Source organism: Tachypleus tridentatus, chromosome 6 (assembly GCF_004210375.1).
Source record: "Tachypleus tridentatus isolate NWPU-2018 chromosome 6, ASM421037v1, whole genome shotgun sequence".
Lineage (NCBI taxonomy): Eukaryota > Metazoa > Arthropoda > Merostomata > Xiphosura > Limulidae > Tachypleus > Tachypleus tridentatus.
The window spans coordinates 77,076,074-77,093,616 of NC_134830.1; the positions used below are offsets into that span (position 1 = coordinate 77,076,074).

General features: G+C 32.1%; 1 protein-coding gene across 2 annotated transcripts in view; it reads right to left on the reverse strand.

The window, feature by feature from the left end:
- LOC143252850 (cell adhesion molecule Dscam1-like) overlaps window positions 1-17,543 on the reverse strand; it is a 133,906-nt gene that overhangs the window by 54,878 nt on the left and 61,485 nt on the right. For both annotated transcript variants that reach the window (XM_076505622.1, XM_076505621.1), the window contains exons 3-5: window positions 12,700-12,861; window positions 10,762-10,905; window positions 9,008-9,125 (exon numbers count right to left, since the gene is read on the reverse strand). In XM_076505622.1, the coding sequence (XP_076361737.1) occupies window positions 9,008-9,125; window positions 10,762-10,905; window positions 12,700-12,861 (424 nt within the window). The remainder of the gene's footprint in view (window positions 1-9,007; window positions 9,126-10,761; window positions 10,906-12,699; window positions 12,862-17,543) is intronic.

The window sequence follows — 17,543 nt, forward strand, 5'->3', positions numbered from 1 at the left end:
TATGCAAACGTATTGTGTTAGTTTTTGTTTACACTTTCGAATCAAAATGAAAGTTACATTAAATTAATATAGATTTTTTAAAACACTTCAAATATAGATTATTTTCATTTGCAGATCTGGGAAAAATATACACATAATTGTATGAAGTAAAGTCATTACTATTAAGGTGTAATAGAAATATATTTAGCGTTGTCAATCTGAGAAATCCATATTATATTAAACAGTTATGTAAGTAATTTGTATAATGAAACAGGTTTTATGGACATCAAAAACAATTCATTCGAATAACATTTAAATTTATCAGACACCTACAGAAAGATGTAAAATTCTGCATTCACCTGCCACAACAAAACATATATAATGATATCAAATTAATATAAATAGCGTCTGTAACCTTATATCAATTCATATTAAACAATCAGTGCTTTATTGGTTTTCCTCGTACTCTAAACCACAGTAGTCCATTTTATAGCTTTGTGCTTAACATAAAAACAAAACAAAAACAAACAGAAAACACAGAACAAACGTACTCTAACAATCTCCGAAAGGCAACGTGGCATGTTGTCGATGAGATTAATAATGTAATCAATCGTGATTTTGTCCAAACTTGTCACTAGAAGGTGCTGTAATTCAGCTACAGTAATTGGTTTATGGTTGTAGTTAGCAATTTTTGGGTTCATTTTTGTCCAACTGTTTTCAGTAGGATTATAATCTAGAGACTTAGAGGCCATTGAAATCCTATAATGTCTTCTAGGTCAATTTACTTTTGTACAATACGTGCACTGTGACCAGTGGCATAGTCATCCTAGAACATAAAGTTATTGCCAAACCTTGAACTAGCATGTGCCAGTAATATCGTCTCCATATGATGCCTGTAGGAGACGTTATTGACGTTTATTTATAGAATAAGAAGAGCAGTTTTCTATCATAATGAGTAGTTGCCCAAAAATGTACTGAACCGCCTCCTACACGTTCCCTGTGGGAATGATAGTCTTCCCTCGTTTGTTCTCCAGGAAAACAACAAATGCGAGTCTACCATCAGCTTTAATGAACTAAAAATATGACATGTCGTCATTGTCCTAACTGTAAATTGGAGAACTGTGTTGCTCAAGTAACCCAGAGACGGCAGTGAATTCTAGTCAATACAGATTTGCAGATAGCCCCTCTTGCAAAATACCTTGTTTGGTCAGTCTCCTATTCATTGTTCTTCTGGATACTTTGGAATGAACGTGCTCATACCATTCCTGTTGTAAGGCGTTGCAATATTTCTTTCAACATGTTAATTGATAAAAACACGCCCATCTTGGTCAGTATTTGTTTCGGCGCCTATCAATAGACTTTTCTGGAACAACGTTTTTTTTAGTCCAATGATGTTTACTGAATACATAATACCGTTCTGGCAATAATCGTTTGCTTCATACCATTTTTGAACAATCGAACAATTTCATGCCCTGTAACGTCTGGCATATGATAAGGTATGACTCTACACCAAGTACAAAGAAAGTGTTTGAACAAAGCGTTAACCTACTTTGAAAAATATTATATCAAAAGTGCACTCTTTTATGCAAAACAGCTGCTTATGTGTGTTTTGATGAACAAACGTTAACAACAACTCATACAGACCAGAATAAAAATTCGTACATGTTTGTCCGATGATACGATTCCTTCTCTGTTACTACTCGTTACTATAAGAATAACTACTTGATGCATGTAGATAATAACAGCATACAAACATTTAGGCAATACTATATTTGTAATCTTTAATGAGATTGTAGACTTATAGATAACTATATCTGCGAACAAATATTGTAAAATAAGAAGTAGGAAATAGGACTGAGATACAACTTGCCTTTGAAAAAAACAACTAACTATTTCCAAAATGTTTATTATAACACCCTTTTAAGGTTTTTATCAGAAAGTGTACAATATTCTCCAGTATACTTTAAATTATTAAAAAACACGTTAGGCACTTCTCTGGTATCGATGAACTTTTCGTAATGCTTCTGAGGTAGTCAAAAACAAATATAAACATTCGAACAGAACTTTCTTACAACGAAGGTTGCAAAAACGTTGCATAAACGGTTTCGTTATCAGATTATCGTAATAGACGCGCAAAAAAAGCAGAACCAAGAGTGAGTAAACATCAGGGATATGTTGCGAGAAACATAGTCGATGTTTATTCTTTTAAGATAAGTGACTTAGTAAGAATTATCGGCAAAAACTAAGGTTTTTTTCAAACGTTGCAAAGAGAAATCTTTTCTGAAAGGATCCAAAGGCTATTCACAGACATTATTAATAAACTGAAACGTCTAAATCTATACTCTTAAAAGAAATTTCTTACCACAAGTACTTGAAGATAACAGAAAGAGACGAACAAAGTATATTAAAATGTCTAAATTTAGTTATCTTCAAACAGACTAAATGTTAAATAGAGATTTTAAACCTATCATCATTCTGCTTAAAATTTCTTTTGTCTGAGAAGAAAAACCGTCGTAATAAGAAGAATAATCCAATTTGAAATCGAGAAATTAGTTTGTTTCGGTCGCTAGTAATTCTACGCTATGTCACAAACAATACAATGCATTAAAAGTTTTTGTTTGTTTGAAATTAAACACACAAATCTACACAATGGGCTATCTATGCTCTGCCTACCACTGGTATCGAAACCCGATCTCTAGCACTGTAGGCCCGTAGACACACTGCTGTACCATTAGGAGCATATTAAAAGTAAACCATCAGCAACTGCGAATCAAGAACAGGCAAGCTAGGCAATAAACAACATTAAGTCAATTATGTCATAAAATGTTTTAAAAATTTCAAGTCTTTTAATCTAAGTATCCGAGAAAAGCAGGAACTAAAATTACGTAAAAAAAATGACAAATATGTGAAAGCGAAAATGTTAAAAATAACTTAATAGCTAATTACTGCCAACACTGAAAGCAATGCAAATAAATCAAAGGCATAAATATCTACATTGTAATTCAAAACATAAAAATGAGAAGAAAAAAAACACGTTGAAAGGTGAATTAAATGAAGACAATCAACTCAAGCATCATCATGTTTTAAGAAACATTCAGCCTAACCAAAAGTGATTGATTCAAATATATTTGTAAGAATATTTAAAAAAAACCTTTTTGCTTTTTATTTATAGACTATAAATATTTGAGTTACAAACATTTCTGGAAGATGTTTTATAATGGGACTGCAGTAAAAAAGGTATACAAGTGTAAAATAATTTGGCGTCAAACATAATTTTATTTGAAGTAAGTTGCTGCATCAAACATTTGTTACATTAGAGTAAACTACAGGCCATTGGATTTGAATTCACATCACTGCTTGTAGATGCTACATTATTTTTAGTTTATCTGGTTACAACAGATAACAAACAGAAAAACATGTTCTCTTTTCTTTAAAAATTAAAACCCAGTTATATATGTCAACGAAAATATGAAACCACGATTCTAACAATTTAATCAAATACTTCGTATAAAACTATTCAATAGCATAGCTAAGAGCTAAAATTGGAATTGGTGTTTTATAAACATAATTTCAAAGAAGAACGTGTTTAATATTAGAACAGAAAATAGCTTGCGTGTTTGACTGAATAATACACCATAAAAGCTCACTATAATAAATGTATTGGAGAAACAAGACGGAAGTTTCATATTAGGATCACGGAACTTCTATGAACAATGCAATAAAATAATTCCTCTAACCAGCGCTGTTATCGAACACTACTTTATATGTACGTTTAATCTGTAAAGATAAAGCATTAAATAAAGATATAATCAAGAGAATAAATAATTTTCTTGACAGATAATTCAAGGATTCTTTCTTCATAAAGAAATTAAGCCCCATCGTTTACCTCAATTACGACTGATTGATGTAATAAACTTTGATTTCCTTAAGATATTTAAAATAAGTTTTTTTTTTATTTTTAAAATAGAAATATACAAATAATCATGTATATACTTATTACATCGTGTTCCTTCTATTTATATCATATAATTTATCATGATTCTAAAAGCCTTGATTCGATGCAGATGTATTGTTTGTTTTTATTGCATCCAATGAAATAGTTTGACATTTGATTTGAGACGAACTTTTTACAAGTTATATAATAGCTGTAAATAAAAAATGTTATTTTTATGCGTGATATTTGTAGGAATTGCAGCTCTAAATATAGTCCATCATGAATCAAAAGGTTTCATTCAATATATGTGATATATTTTAATCCAATTTTATGTCGACTCAAGAAGTTGCTTAGGCCGATATGGTTTAACGTAAACATGGCCTAAATAAAGCAATCTTTTCGGCGAAGCGAAACTTGTTACATCGAGAGCAAAATGATCTAATTACACATACCTTATTTTTTCCCACGAAAAACATTTATAACATTTATTTTCACTCCATACTGTAAGTTCTAAAACAACAACAACAACGAAAAACCATCAAAACTAAAACTGTGGCATAAACGGTCTTTTGTACTAGCAACATATCAAAAAGTTAAACTTTTATCTCTTCATTTTCGAAGTTTACACAACTCACTACTGTAGTAGAAGCATATAATACAATTGAAAACAAAAGAAGTATTACCCTTTATTACGTGTGGGGATTTTTTGCAAAGTGTTTGGAACTTTTTATCCAAATTCTATGCAAAATATACAGAAATCTTATTGCCTAAATAATTCTTGCAAATCACTTTGGATAAATGCTTTGGCTAAACGAATTAATCACTAAAAAGTTATACCATTCTAAGAATCTAATAATTAGTGCTAGTTTTGTAACAAAGAAGAGGAAAGAAGAACATAAGTTAAAAATATGGGATTTTTCATATCAGCTGTGTTGGATTTACTATTATATATCTATTTTAATATCGATGTTTGTTTAACTTAAATTTATGTTTAGAAATATACATAGCTTATACCGTTAAGTCTGTTCTGTGTGATTTCCTTCTATTCACTAATGTTTAGAAGACTCTTGTGTGTAAGAATCAGCAATGTATGCGTGTATATAAACACTAAGATGTCGTAAGTATTGTGCAAGCTGAAACTTTTCGAAATTCTTCTCACGCATATAAATGTAACTAACGCGATGCAGACAGATTGTATATATTGTTGGTTTGCTACAGTTGGTATACTATAAACCTTGGAAGCTGTAACTGTGAATAAAGCTTAATAATCGAAAACTTCAGAAATAGAATTTGAACATTACAAACCATTTGACTTCAGTAGATTCATATCAGACATTAATATTTTTAGGAAGACATTAATTAATTTTAGTAGCGAAAATCTCGACGTGTCATAAGCGAAGACCGAAGAACATACAGCTAGCTAGCTTCCTGTTAATTTAATTAATTGTACGTGAATTGTACCTGCATAAACTAGAAATTAACTCGCTTATCGTGAGCTTCGATAATACATCCAGAAGTTCCAGACCAGAAAGAAGTTTCGTTATTGTTTGTAAGTCTGTACAACTTTTGTACTCAGATCATTATTTGTAATACGTGTTATTTTTAATTATATTATTGTTTGTATATTAAAGTATATTTATATTAACAAAAGAAGGAAACTTTGAGTATCAATTTTGTTGGCAAGTATCGTGAATTGAACCAATATCGACATTTAATTGACTTCTATATTTAAGTTATAATTTAACTCAGTTTCTGGTGAATTCAAATTATATCACGTTAAACAGAAAAATTTGGTTAGGAAATATGCAAAACGTTGTTAGTACAACTAGTGGTATATAAAGCGAATATCAAGTTTGTTTGTTTTTTTAATTTCGCGCAAAGCTACACGAGGGCTATCTGCACTAGCCGTCACTAATTTAGCAATGTAAGACTAGAGGGAAGGCAGCTAGTCATCACCACCAACTGCCAACTTTTGGGTTACTCTTTTACCAACGAATAATTGAATTGACCATCACATTATAACGCCTCCACGACTGAAATGGCGAGTATGTTTGGTGCGATAAGGATTCGAACCCCTGACCCTCAGATTACGAGTCCAGTGCCTTAACCACCTGGCAATGCCGGGCCAAATATCAAACTGAAAACAGATTTGGAAACGTCTGGCATTAAAACACATAAATTTATTTTGATGTTTTAAACAACAACATCAAAATTGTAATAAAAAAAAAGAAATGAAATGAAGGTGATGTCCACTACAAAAATAGACTTGCACCTGCTATTAGTGTTAATATTAACACTGTGCCCTCATCTGTCCATTGAGCCAGTGGATGTACAGTTGTCTTAAGTTTCTCATTGCACTAAATAAGTCTTCGTTTTATGTTACTTGTCTCGTAGGCCATTTATACACTTTTCTCAAACAAATGTGGAAAATTTACTTACATTGTGAAAAATGCGATTAAAATATGTTATCTATGTAAATATCATTAAAGTTTCATCAAAATTGAAGAATAAATTATGATTTTAGATCACTTATAACACTGTCTAATCGTCACGATTATACATCTTTAGACTAGGCATTTTAAAAATTGGTGCGGAAAACGTATTCGCCTTTAATACACTAAAAAAAGTTTATTTACGTTATGACGAAAGAAATATCAGAATATTAACTCAGAAGTAAATAACTTAAAAAAACCTTTGCTATATTTGAGGACAATGTTTGTGTAAGTGATTATGTAATTATTGCAGTATGACACTAAGCAATACTTTTAATTCACGTACATTTGATTCCATTGAATTATTTCTGAATTCATTTTTTTTTTACATTTTCTAAAATTGAGTGTATTCGGCACTCTTTTATGACAACGGAGGTTGCGGAACAGGAATTGGCTAAAATTCCCTGTAGTCTTACACTACTAAATTAGGGACGGCTCGGTGCAGTGGGCTAACAACCTACTCACTTAAATACCTGTTGAAGAATCCGCAAGCGATTGCGGCCCTATGTTCCTTGATGAAATCAAATGGTGATAACTAACACTTGTATCGAAACTACATGGTTGAAATTCACATTAATTTGTTAAAAATTATTTGGATTTTCCCTCTAGCAGGTTAGTAGTGGCGTAATATACTCAGAAAAAAGTTAAACAATACAAACTGTTTCGTTTAGAACCACTGAAATCATCCCAAAATTAAAACTTTCGAATAACATTTTCTATGTATAAAATTTGTTATTATATAAGTTTCAACTTTGAAGTACTTTTTATTGTTTAGATGAGTAACAACGAATGTATTTTCTATAATGTTTTTGAATTTCACGGTGAAATTTTGCTTTCGTAGACGAATGACCTATTTAATTCTTTAAAAGCGTTTTGCTAACAAGTAGAGGCCTGTTTACGCTAAACCTTTTTGGAACTAAGTATTGTTCCGTTTATTAATTAAAGGACGAGCATGTTTGATGTGACGGTGATTCGAACCCGCGACAATGAGATTACGAGTCGAGTGTCTTAACCACCTGGCGGTGAGTGGTGATTACTAGCTGCCTTCCCTCTAGTCTTACACTGCTAAATTAGGGACGGCTAGCGCAAATAACCCTCGTGTAGCTTTGCGCGAAGTTCAAACCAAACCAATTATTAAAGAACAGTGCAAATAACAATGCTCAATTGGCAAACGAATAGAACAGAGAATGTACCTAGACAGGTGTTTTCGGTTCGTTTGCCAAAAGGACTGAGTTTGTTTTGCTTGAAAAAATTTAAAGCGAGCATAGGAAGGTCTAGGCAAATGTTGCCAAAATACCAAAATGATTCCTGAAAATAAATTCCGGTTCGTTTCCAAACGAACTCAGCACGTTTATACACAAGGCGACCATTACATTCATTGAAGAAAATAAAGATAATTGAAACGAACAACTGTGAATATTGTCTATTTTTAACCATTGTTATTATAATATTATTACGTAATTAATTATATATAACAAGCTAAATGATGGTTTATTATCACTTTATGCTAAGTCTTTATTGCATATGGTTGTGATTTTCATTACTACCTCGTCTAAACATAAATACTAACCAAAGGGGTTAGTTATTCAAAGTTCGAGTGTATTGTATTGTTTTAAATAATTTGCCGTTCAACTCTGCTACGCTTCCCTTTGAAGCGTGCTCAAAGCGTTTCATGTGTTTCCTTGATAAAATATTACAAACGAAATGCCGAAAATAAGAAAGGTTGAGAGGTATTATAGTTGTATATTGTTTTAATGTATCTGGAATATTCATGATCTCAAATTTTAACGTTACAAGAGCCCATACTTCCTGCCTAGCTTTATTCTCCAGCTTATACAGTGTTGTATAAAAACTTTGGAGAAAATAAGTAGTTGGCTGATAAAGAAGAATTACAGAAGAAAGGTTAATAAAGACGACAGTAAGATGCATAGGTATGATTAATTAACGATATGTACACTAGTGATGTTTAGCAACTATCAAAACTATCTCTTCTCTCAGATGATAGATTCCCGTTGTAACACGTTTGTCAATGCACCTTCCAGATATCATCGATAAGTACACAAAAATCTATACAAGCTAATATATGTATGGTGAGTGTCGAAATTTGTTGAGAGTTCGAAATCCTCAAACAGATTAACCTTTCTCTCTTCATGTGTATATGTGTATATTTATATAATATATAGAGAGCTATATTCTCAAGGTCAAAGGGGACCTCAAACTTAGGCCCTTGTTATCTTCTTTTGCGTTTGTTAAGCTTTCATGTGCCTTCCAATCAAACCAAAATGTGACACACACTCTTAAGTTAAAGCTGAAAATTATATGCAAATAAAATATTAAAATTACCTTTCACTTTCTTTTTGGCTAATAATAATTGGCTTATTTGTTTTCATGTGCCATCATTTTTTCATTTTTATTACGTAGCCAGGGATCTCAAAAGGTACAAGTGGACTGGGACTCTTGAATCACTGAGAGGGCCTATATATATGTCGTTCATATTGTAAAACATATAGTTTACAATATTTTTCATTGTAAGGTCGAGGAAAGACATTCAGTTCTTAATACAATATATCTTTTTTAATTATTAATGTTTTAACATCCTTACCTAACACTAGGAACTGGCCATCCTTCTACAATACACGGTAATTCGATCATATCGCCCAGTGTGGCTTTAACAGAAGAAAAGTTTAGAACAAATCTTGGGCTAGAAAGTCCACGAGGCTCTGTAGGAATGGAATATATACTGATTTACGGATAACCTTGCACAATCCAAATATTAAAAGAATTAGAGTAAACCAATTTATATAGTTTGTGCATCATAAATGTATTAGAATGTTTATATAAATTTCATGGGGATATAATATTAAACAATAACTTTATTTTTATGTGTTAAATGATACGATATGGTGTTCAAAAGATAAGTTACTTTATTGATGTATATGCGATATAACTATCATAAAAATTGTTTCTTTGGAGTCTAGTAGAACATGAACTTAAATATATAGAGTACAGGAAGACTGATATATAATCAAATATTGAATAGTTTTAAGGCTATATTTACATTAACTTCAAGAATCGCAGGTAACTCATAATACAGTTATGACCTTTGTGAAACTAAACTGCATAAATAAACCAAGTATATTGTTTTAGTGTATATAATTGTATGTTTTTCTTGGTTTTAGAAAATCAATAAAAAATAAATTTCAAGCTAACATACATGAAATATTGATCTAGAACTGCAGATACTTGCTGCAGTTGGCATCAGGTAAGATTCGTACAATGATTTTACTTAACGGGCAGCTGTTTTAAACAACCATTCTATACTATCTAACGTACTTTATTTTTCTGTTTTTCATTTCCCTGTTTTTCAAGCTCTAGAAACCACCTATATATTTTGTCCTTAAAACTAATGAAGCGAAAACTGAGAGTTATAGTACTTTACTATGTAGTAGTGTACTTGGTTGGGGAATCTCTCTGATCAATAAAACAGTGGAGTCGAATCTCGTCTATTCTCATTTTTTACTGCTTCGGATCAGTTTATACAAGGTGTGCTGCACTTAACATCTCTAGGGACAGAAGGAAAGAAAGCAACATGAATGAAACTAAAGACAACTCGTATAATACTACGCAATCGAACGAAACGTAGGTTGGAGTTGTGGATCGAATAATAACAAACACTTAAATTAATAGAAAGCATTGCAACAGCAAATCTAATATAATTGTATGACAAATCTGGTTTTGAAAGTATGTAGGTTTTAGACATTAATGTTCTGCCCTATAAAGGAGGTAAATATATCGTTTGGTTCCTCCAATGACGTCAGATAATTTAGATTAATAGATTTAGAAGTAGCATTTTTTCAATAGACCTTAGCTCAAAAGTTTAAAACCTATTATTGATTTGTATATACATTTAGTTTTAATGAATTTTTATAAAAGTTGAATCTTAGTGACAATTAACTAAAGTCATTTTAAAGTGTGATTATACCCTGTGAGCATTTAATGGAAGGGCTGAGTCGGTAACAGATAGTAAATGGAAATGGAATGACAAAGTTTGGTGTTTTAAACGCACTAACATAATAACTGTAGACTATGTCTTTTACTACAACGCGTGAGCTGAACATATTCATCTAAAGTAATTAATAAAATGCGTGATATACTGTTTTTAAGATTGTTCTACTACGGTGTGATAAAATAGATGTATTCTGAATGACTTGCACAGGGTGTATTTTATATATTTCATCTATTAAATATTTAATTAACAATGAACTACATTAATATTATTTGTGAAGGCTTTATGAACTGTCTTTCATTGGCACGCAAAGTAAAAAATAAAAAGTTATAAATTAAATTATAAAATACCTCTTACTGTAAGTTTTCCATAGGTAGAGGTGGTAGCGGTATACCAAGTTAGTCTATGCTTGGTTTTACAAGCGTATGTGTGCAAATGGGTATTTTCAACTCTATACAAAAGTAGCTCTCCTGTTTGAAGAACGTGAACTTGTCCTAAATAGGAATAAAAAGTAATATTAGAAATGTTCCAATATCGGTAGAATAGCAACTATTTTACCTATTTGATATATATATATTAAAATTTAATGACAATGTTAGAAATTGATTACTTCCATTAAAATATCCATTCTGTGAACAGCTGAAACGTTTCATTCAAACACATATTAATTATTTAAATAAAAGATTTCACTTAAAAAGCCAGATCAAACGGCTATTTTCTTTTGGAAGTCACAGTTCTTAGGAGTACGCCGCAGTTTGAACATTTTCATGTCGTCTATCTCAAATATTTGTAACTTGTAGAACTTGTAGTTAGTTGAGTGTTTAGACCATGGTGGTATCCCCGGAGGAGTTCGACTTTCACATTGTAAAGAGTGAAGATAGCCTATTGTAGAGCTTCGCACCAAGAAAACAACAATAACAACAACCATGGTGTTATTGTGTCAAAACTCCAAAGTGTTTAAATGTAAACATCAAAATGAGGACGAGTAATGAAACATTTAACCTAAAAACCACTACAAATCGTTTGATCAGCAAAATGTTATTTCGACTTATATATCGCTCTACCGTAGAGTACAAGAACACAAATAACAAATTTTTCCATAATTATCGACGTGAGATGGAAGAAATAACTTCAGCATTAGAAAAGTGGAAATTCAGTGAACAAGACACGTGACAGCGAAGAAACCCGGCATAGCCACGTGATAAAGTCGATCGACTTTTTATCTGAGGGGTGCGGGTTCGAATACCTGCCGCACCAAATGTGCTCATCTTTTCAGCCGTGGAGGCGTTATAATGTGACGGTTAATCCCACTATTCATTGGTAAAAGAGTAGCTCAAGAGTTGGCGATGGGTGGTGATGACTAGCTGCCTTCCCTTCTAGTCTTACACTATTAAATTATGGACGGCTAGCGCAGATAGCCCTCGTGTAGCTTTGCGCGAAATCCAAAGACAAAATTACTGAATAAATTAACGCATGCGTATTTACGAGGAAGGATTAGGATCAATTAGATCAATAAGATGCAGATTTTGTTGTTGTTGAGCCGTAGCCACTAGAATTAAAAAAACGTTTTTGTATTTGTTGGAATAACAAATAGTTTAATTTTATTAAAAACGGTACCAACAGTTGTTAAGCTAGATGTGTTTGGCTCCGAAACTACAACTCACAAATTTAAAACCTATTTTGAAAATGTCACAATATTATGATACAGGTTATTCTATAACATACATAATTAGGATTACATTACTTTTTACCTAATATTCACTATTTCGCATGAGATATTTCTTGATATATCAGCTTTTAAACACACAGAAACGTTCTTTTAAAAGGACGAATAAATACAAGATGATTTTGATTATCTTCTAGAACTTTCGTTTTATAGCTAATCAAGTTATGCTTCCACGCAGAAAATATGTCTCTTGTGTTCAGTTTTCTTGAAATATTTTATTTGGTGTGCCTTTGTGTGTTTCTTTTCTTATAGAAAAGCCACATCAACCATCTGCTGTGTCCACCGAGGGGAATCGAACCCCTGATGTTAACGTTTGGTGTTCCATAAACGTACACGTAAAAATATTAATTCAAAAATACGAAACCATATAACCTGGGAAACAGGATTTTACCCATTTGTAGTTAATTTATTTTTGAACCCTTTTGTTTTCTTAACATTGTCTAGAAATATTGATGGACATGATAAACTCTTGTCAAACTACAAAGCATGCATCGCACTCAAACACATTCCAAGTAATAAATAAGCACTCTGAGCAACATAGAATATGCAAAAAAAAACTTACCGTCTGAATAGTTCTTTCTATACTCGACATTATCATCTCTTAACCACGAGTCAACGCTGACGAACTTTCGGATAAAAGTAGGTACCTCACATCGCAGGATTGCAGAGTTATTTTTGATGACGAATTCACCAAGAACCTGTGGTTTGAAATGGTGCTGGACGACTGACTCATGGAAACAAAGAATTTTCTATAAATTTTTCAAGTCGAACATCGAAAATTAAGAATCAATATAAATAAAAATGTGTAGAGTTCAGAGAACAAAAGATAAACAAAAGAATAAAATGAAATAATTTAACAAGAGCTTTTAGCCTTTATGTAAATTCAGAGCAGCATTACTGAATTATGCGAATAAAAATATATCAGGAAGAAAGTAAGATTCAATGGATTTTATTTTTCTATCACAAAATTCTTAGAATTTTTCTCTTAGTTCTTATACATAAGAAACCACGTTCACGTTATTTCAAGGTTTATTTCATAATAATTACTCTATTTGCAAGTATTGTTTCATTCATATTAATCTTGGGAACATATATATTATTTTATGTAGATTTTGAAGTTAATTATATCAAAGGTTTATAAGAAGAATGAACATTTCAATTTAATATGAAGATACTCACTTTATTACGTTAAAAATTAAAAATAATATGATAGGCAATTTCGAAATTAGCATGATGAAATAATCAGAGCTTGTTTTTATTGTTGACAATTGTTAATCCAGAAAGAAGGCAATTAAAATTTAAGAATTCGAGTATGACAAAAATGTAGATTTTAACAACAATTGTCAGTATAATATGCGTTAAATGTTTAGATAATTCGATTTGTTTGTTTGTTTTTGAAATTAAGTACAAAGCTACATAAAATGCTATATCTGCTCATCACGGGTATCGTATCCTGGTTTCTAGCATTGAAGTCCGTGGACATATCGCTGTGACACTGCGTGGCAAATCATTCAATGCATTATTTACTTACTTATATTTTTCTTTGAGGTGTGTATTTGTGTTTTTTTTTTTATAGCAAAGCCACATAGGGCTATCTGCTGAGCCCACCGAGAAGAATCGAACACCTTATTTTAGAGTTGTAAATCCGTAGACCTCCCGTTGCAATAGCGAGGGGCTTCTCTCGGGAAGAAATGAAATACCTTTGTCATGGAATCCTTTAAATTTAAATTTCTTCTGCTTATTGTTGTTAGATAGATATATAACTGTACAGAAATGATACGCATTTTTTATATTTTGTTACTGTAAGTTTAATTTCAATGGGAAAACATGCATCTATAATAAGTAAACTATATAAAATAACATATAACTTGCGGTTTTACTGAATAGTTAATTAGTTCAGTCCAAACCGTCATCTAGCAATCTATATGTGATAACATCATAGGCGTTAGAAATAAAAAATATAAAAATGGGTAAGCACAGCAATTACAAGGACTTAGGAATGTAACGATGTGTGAAATTTCTTCTCAATGGAAATGTGATCGAATTATAGCTTGCTTGAGTTTGATTATATTTTCATAATTGTTAAAACAATTTGTAGAATGACTTATTATTTATCCAAACTTTAAGAAGAGAATAAATGTATTTACATACTGACGTTTCTTCCTTGTAGTGAAATAGAAAATATACATATAAGTTCAAAGTACAAAATAATGTATATTTAGGTTTAGCATAATTTTCTAGCCTCAAACCGGGACAGTTTTCAATTTTTATTATAGGTACCGGCACTGGCATAATAAAGAAGTGCTTTCATAACCTAACTCCCTTTAAACTTTAATGCTGCCACAAAAAAAGGAATACTGGTTGTTTATGTCTCTAACATTTATTTAAATTCAGCAAGGCAAGGAACATAAAAATTTAATTATTTTTTCACTGAACACATTCTTTGTGACAATTCACGTTTTTCACTTGAATGAACTTTCTTCAAAAATCTTTATTAGTTTTTATTTTTTTAAAGAACTCACTGCAACTCAAGTCAATATTGAGTTTATAATGCAACAGTCCTTTTACTGTTGATTCATTCATTAGACCTCTTTCTTGAGACCAAATGCTACTGTTCGCCGCTAGTACAGCGGTAAGTCTACGGACTTAAAACCCTCCAATCAGGGTTCGATTACCCTCGGTGGGCTCAGCAGATAGCCCGATGTAGCTTTGCTATAAGGGAAACACACCAAAGGCTATTCATCACTGAAAATACTTTTTTAACAGGGGCAGAAGTGCCTGGTGGACAAAAATGTACTCTATAACTTGCCCCAGATTAGGTACATAAACACTTTGATCTTTGAAGTGGTTGAAAAGTTCTGCCCATTTTTCTTTACAACCTATTATCTATTCTTTCCACGCGTCACATCTTGATGACCAGAATAATTTAGCAAGAACAACTTCATCAGACAGATTATGAACATTGACTGCAGCATTTCGAAGCGTTTTATTGATTTTTTCAGGAGCTGCTTCTACGTCAGACCACACGAAAACACTGTTTTTTATCCAAACAAAATATTCCCTACCACCAAAACTGTTTTCCCACAGCTCAATATAAGACAATCATAAAAACTGGTAAATTCTTTCCTAATGAAGTCTACTCCCTCTTCTTCTAGCACACTGGGTATTATTTTTGCACCAAGGAAAATAAGGTTATTATCTTGTCTTTCTTTCAGATTGCTTTTCAACTTATTAAGTTCTACAACAATATCTCCATGGCTAAAATCACTTTGTTGAACAAGCCTAGTTATTTATGAACAAACCATAGATACATTTCTCCACATTTACTCTCAAAAAATCTTTTTATCAACAATGGCCATTGTTCTTGTGAACAAAAATATGACTTCAGTCTTTCATAAATCTGTATAATTGTCTCAACAGCTGATAACAAAGACAGGAATCGCGTATTTCTATATTGGAGAATCTAGTACCCAATTTCTACAAACTCACAGAATTAGGTGTGTAACACGCACAGTGTAAATATAGAAATACTTGTAATTTTTGACCACCAAGATTTTTACTTCAGTAGAAAGGACATTAACTGCAGTTTGGAGACAGTTATGTACAATTTGAGCACTACAACCAACACCCACAATATTTCTGCCAAGTTCCTTCTTCAATTGACTATATACATTGTTTTTCCTTTTCTCTTTACACTTCCAAATGCCCGGTATGACCAAGCACCTTATGGCGTGTGACTCGTAATCTGATGGTCGCGGGTTCGCATCCCCGTCGCGCCAAACATTCGCTTGTACATTTTTCTTTAAGGCAAACTAGTGAAAACCACATAGAAAAGGTGTGTGACTTTCATAGCTCCGAGCTCTCGACCCTGAAGGCGTGCATGTGGGCATTATTGCTAATCTTATTGAAGTGCATACGCGTAGGCCATTTTAAGGAGGGAAGCTAACAAAAAATCACATAAAAAGTGGTTTCTTATATAACAAATTTTAATATGTAGAAAAGCTAGTGTGCTTTGCTAACACTACTTTCCAGCAACGGCTTTTGTGTCATGTTGCTTAGCAACAAAAACATATATGTTATACTTTTATTGATTCATAAAACTTGTCATAAAACATTAGAATGAAGCTTAAAGTTTTTGAACATTAGTTATTTATTAAGTCCCTTAGAATTTTTCAAAAATAAGAAAAGTGTGTAATGGTAATTAAATCACAGTTGTTATAACAACTGGTTTATGTAAATAGTGTTCCGACCACTACCATGTTTGTTGTGTTGCAGCCAACCTCATAAGCTCTGTATGAGCAAAAATATTCTATACTTTTAATATTATTTCATGAAATTTCAGAATAAAAATAAAAAAATCAATTTATTTTGTCTTTATTATTACAAATCATTTGGTAGTAATTCATGTCAACATTAGAGTATTTTGTAAATGTCACAAAGTTATTTATTCACGACAGTTTTGAGGTCATCATGATAAGAAATTGCAAACAAAGTAAAAATAATGTAATACAGGGCTCCAGAGAGTAGACTGAGAATAATATAGTAATACGTTTCAAGGAGCAACATGAGAACAACTTTGTAATACGTTTTTGACATAAGCCTGAAAATAATTTCGTAATATGTTCCTGAAAGCAGATGAGAATAACATTATAATACGTTTTTCAGAGCAATCTGAGAATAACTCTGTAATATGCTGAAAAAAACCAGTTTGAGAAAAATATTGTAATATGTTTCAGAAATCAGTCTTAGGTTTAGATATTATTTTGAGAATGATATTATAATACGTTCTGGATATCAGTTTGAGAGTAATATTGTATATAGAATCATTGTTGTATAGCAGCAATACAGAGATGCTAAGACGCCTTCTTTATTAAAGGATTATTACTAGTGGCGGATCATTACATGATAATTTTTTTTCTTGGAATTTTACTTTCTTAATCAAAAATAAGTTGCATATAATTGCTCCGGTGTTTTTTTTTTTTCAAATAATTACCACAATATTCTATTTGTTCAGTGCTTTGAATATGGCCTGGCATGGCCGAGCGCGTAAGGCGTGCGACTCGTAATCTGAGAGTCGCGGGTTCGCGCCCGCGTCGCGCTAAAGATGCTCGCCTTCCCAGCAGTGTGGGCGTTATAATGTGACGGTCAATCCCACAATTCGTTGGTAAAAGAGTAGCCCAAGAGTTGGCGGTGGGTGGTGATGACTAGCTTCCTTCCCTCTAGTCTTACACTGCTAAATTAGGGACGGCTAGCACAGATAGCCTCGAGTAGGTTTGTGCGAAATTCCAAAAAACAAAACAATCTAAGCACGTACTTACATGCGTGTTTAATATACATTTGTGATTCACCTTTAGTTGAGAAACGTCTTTCTAATGATGAGTAAAATATTTATATCTTTTAAATTTA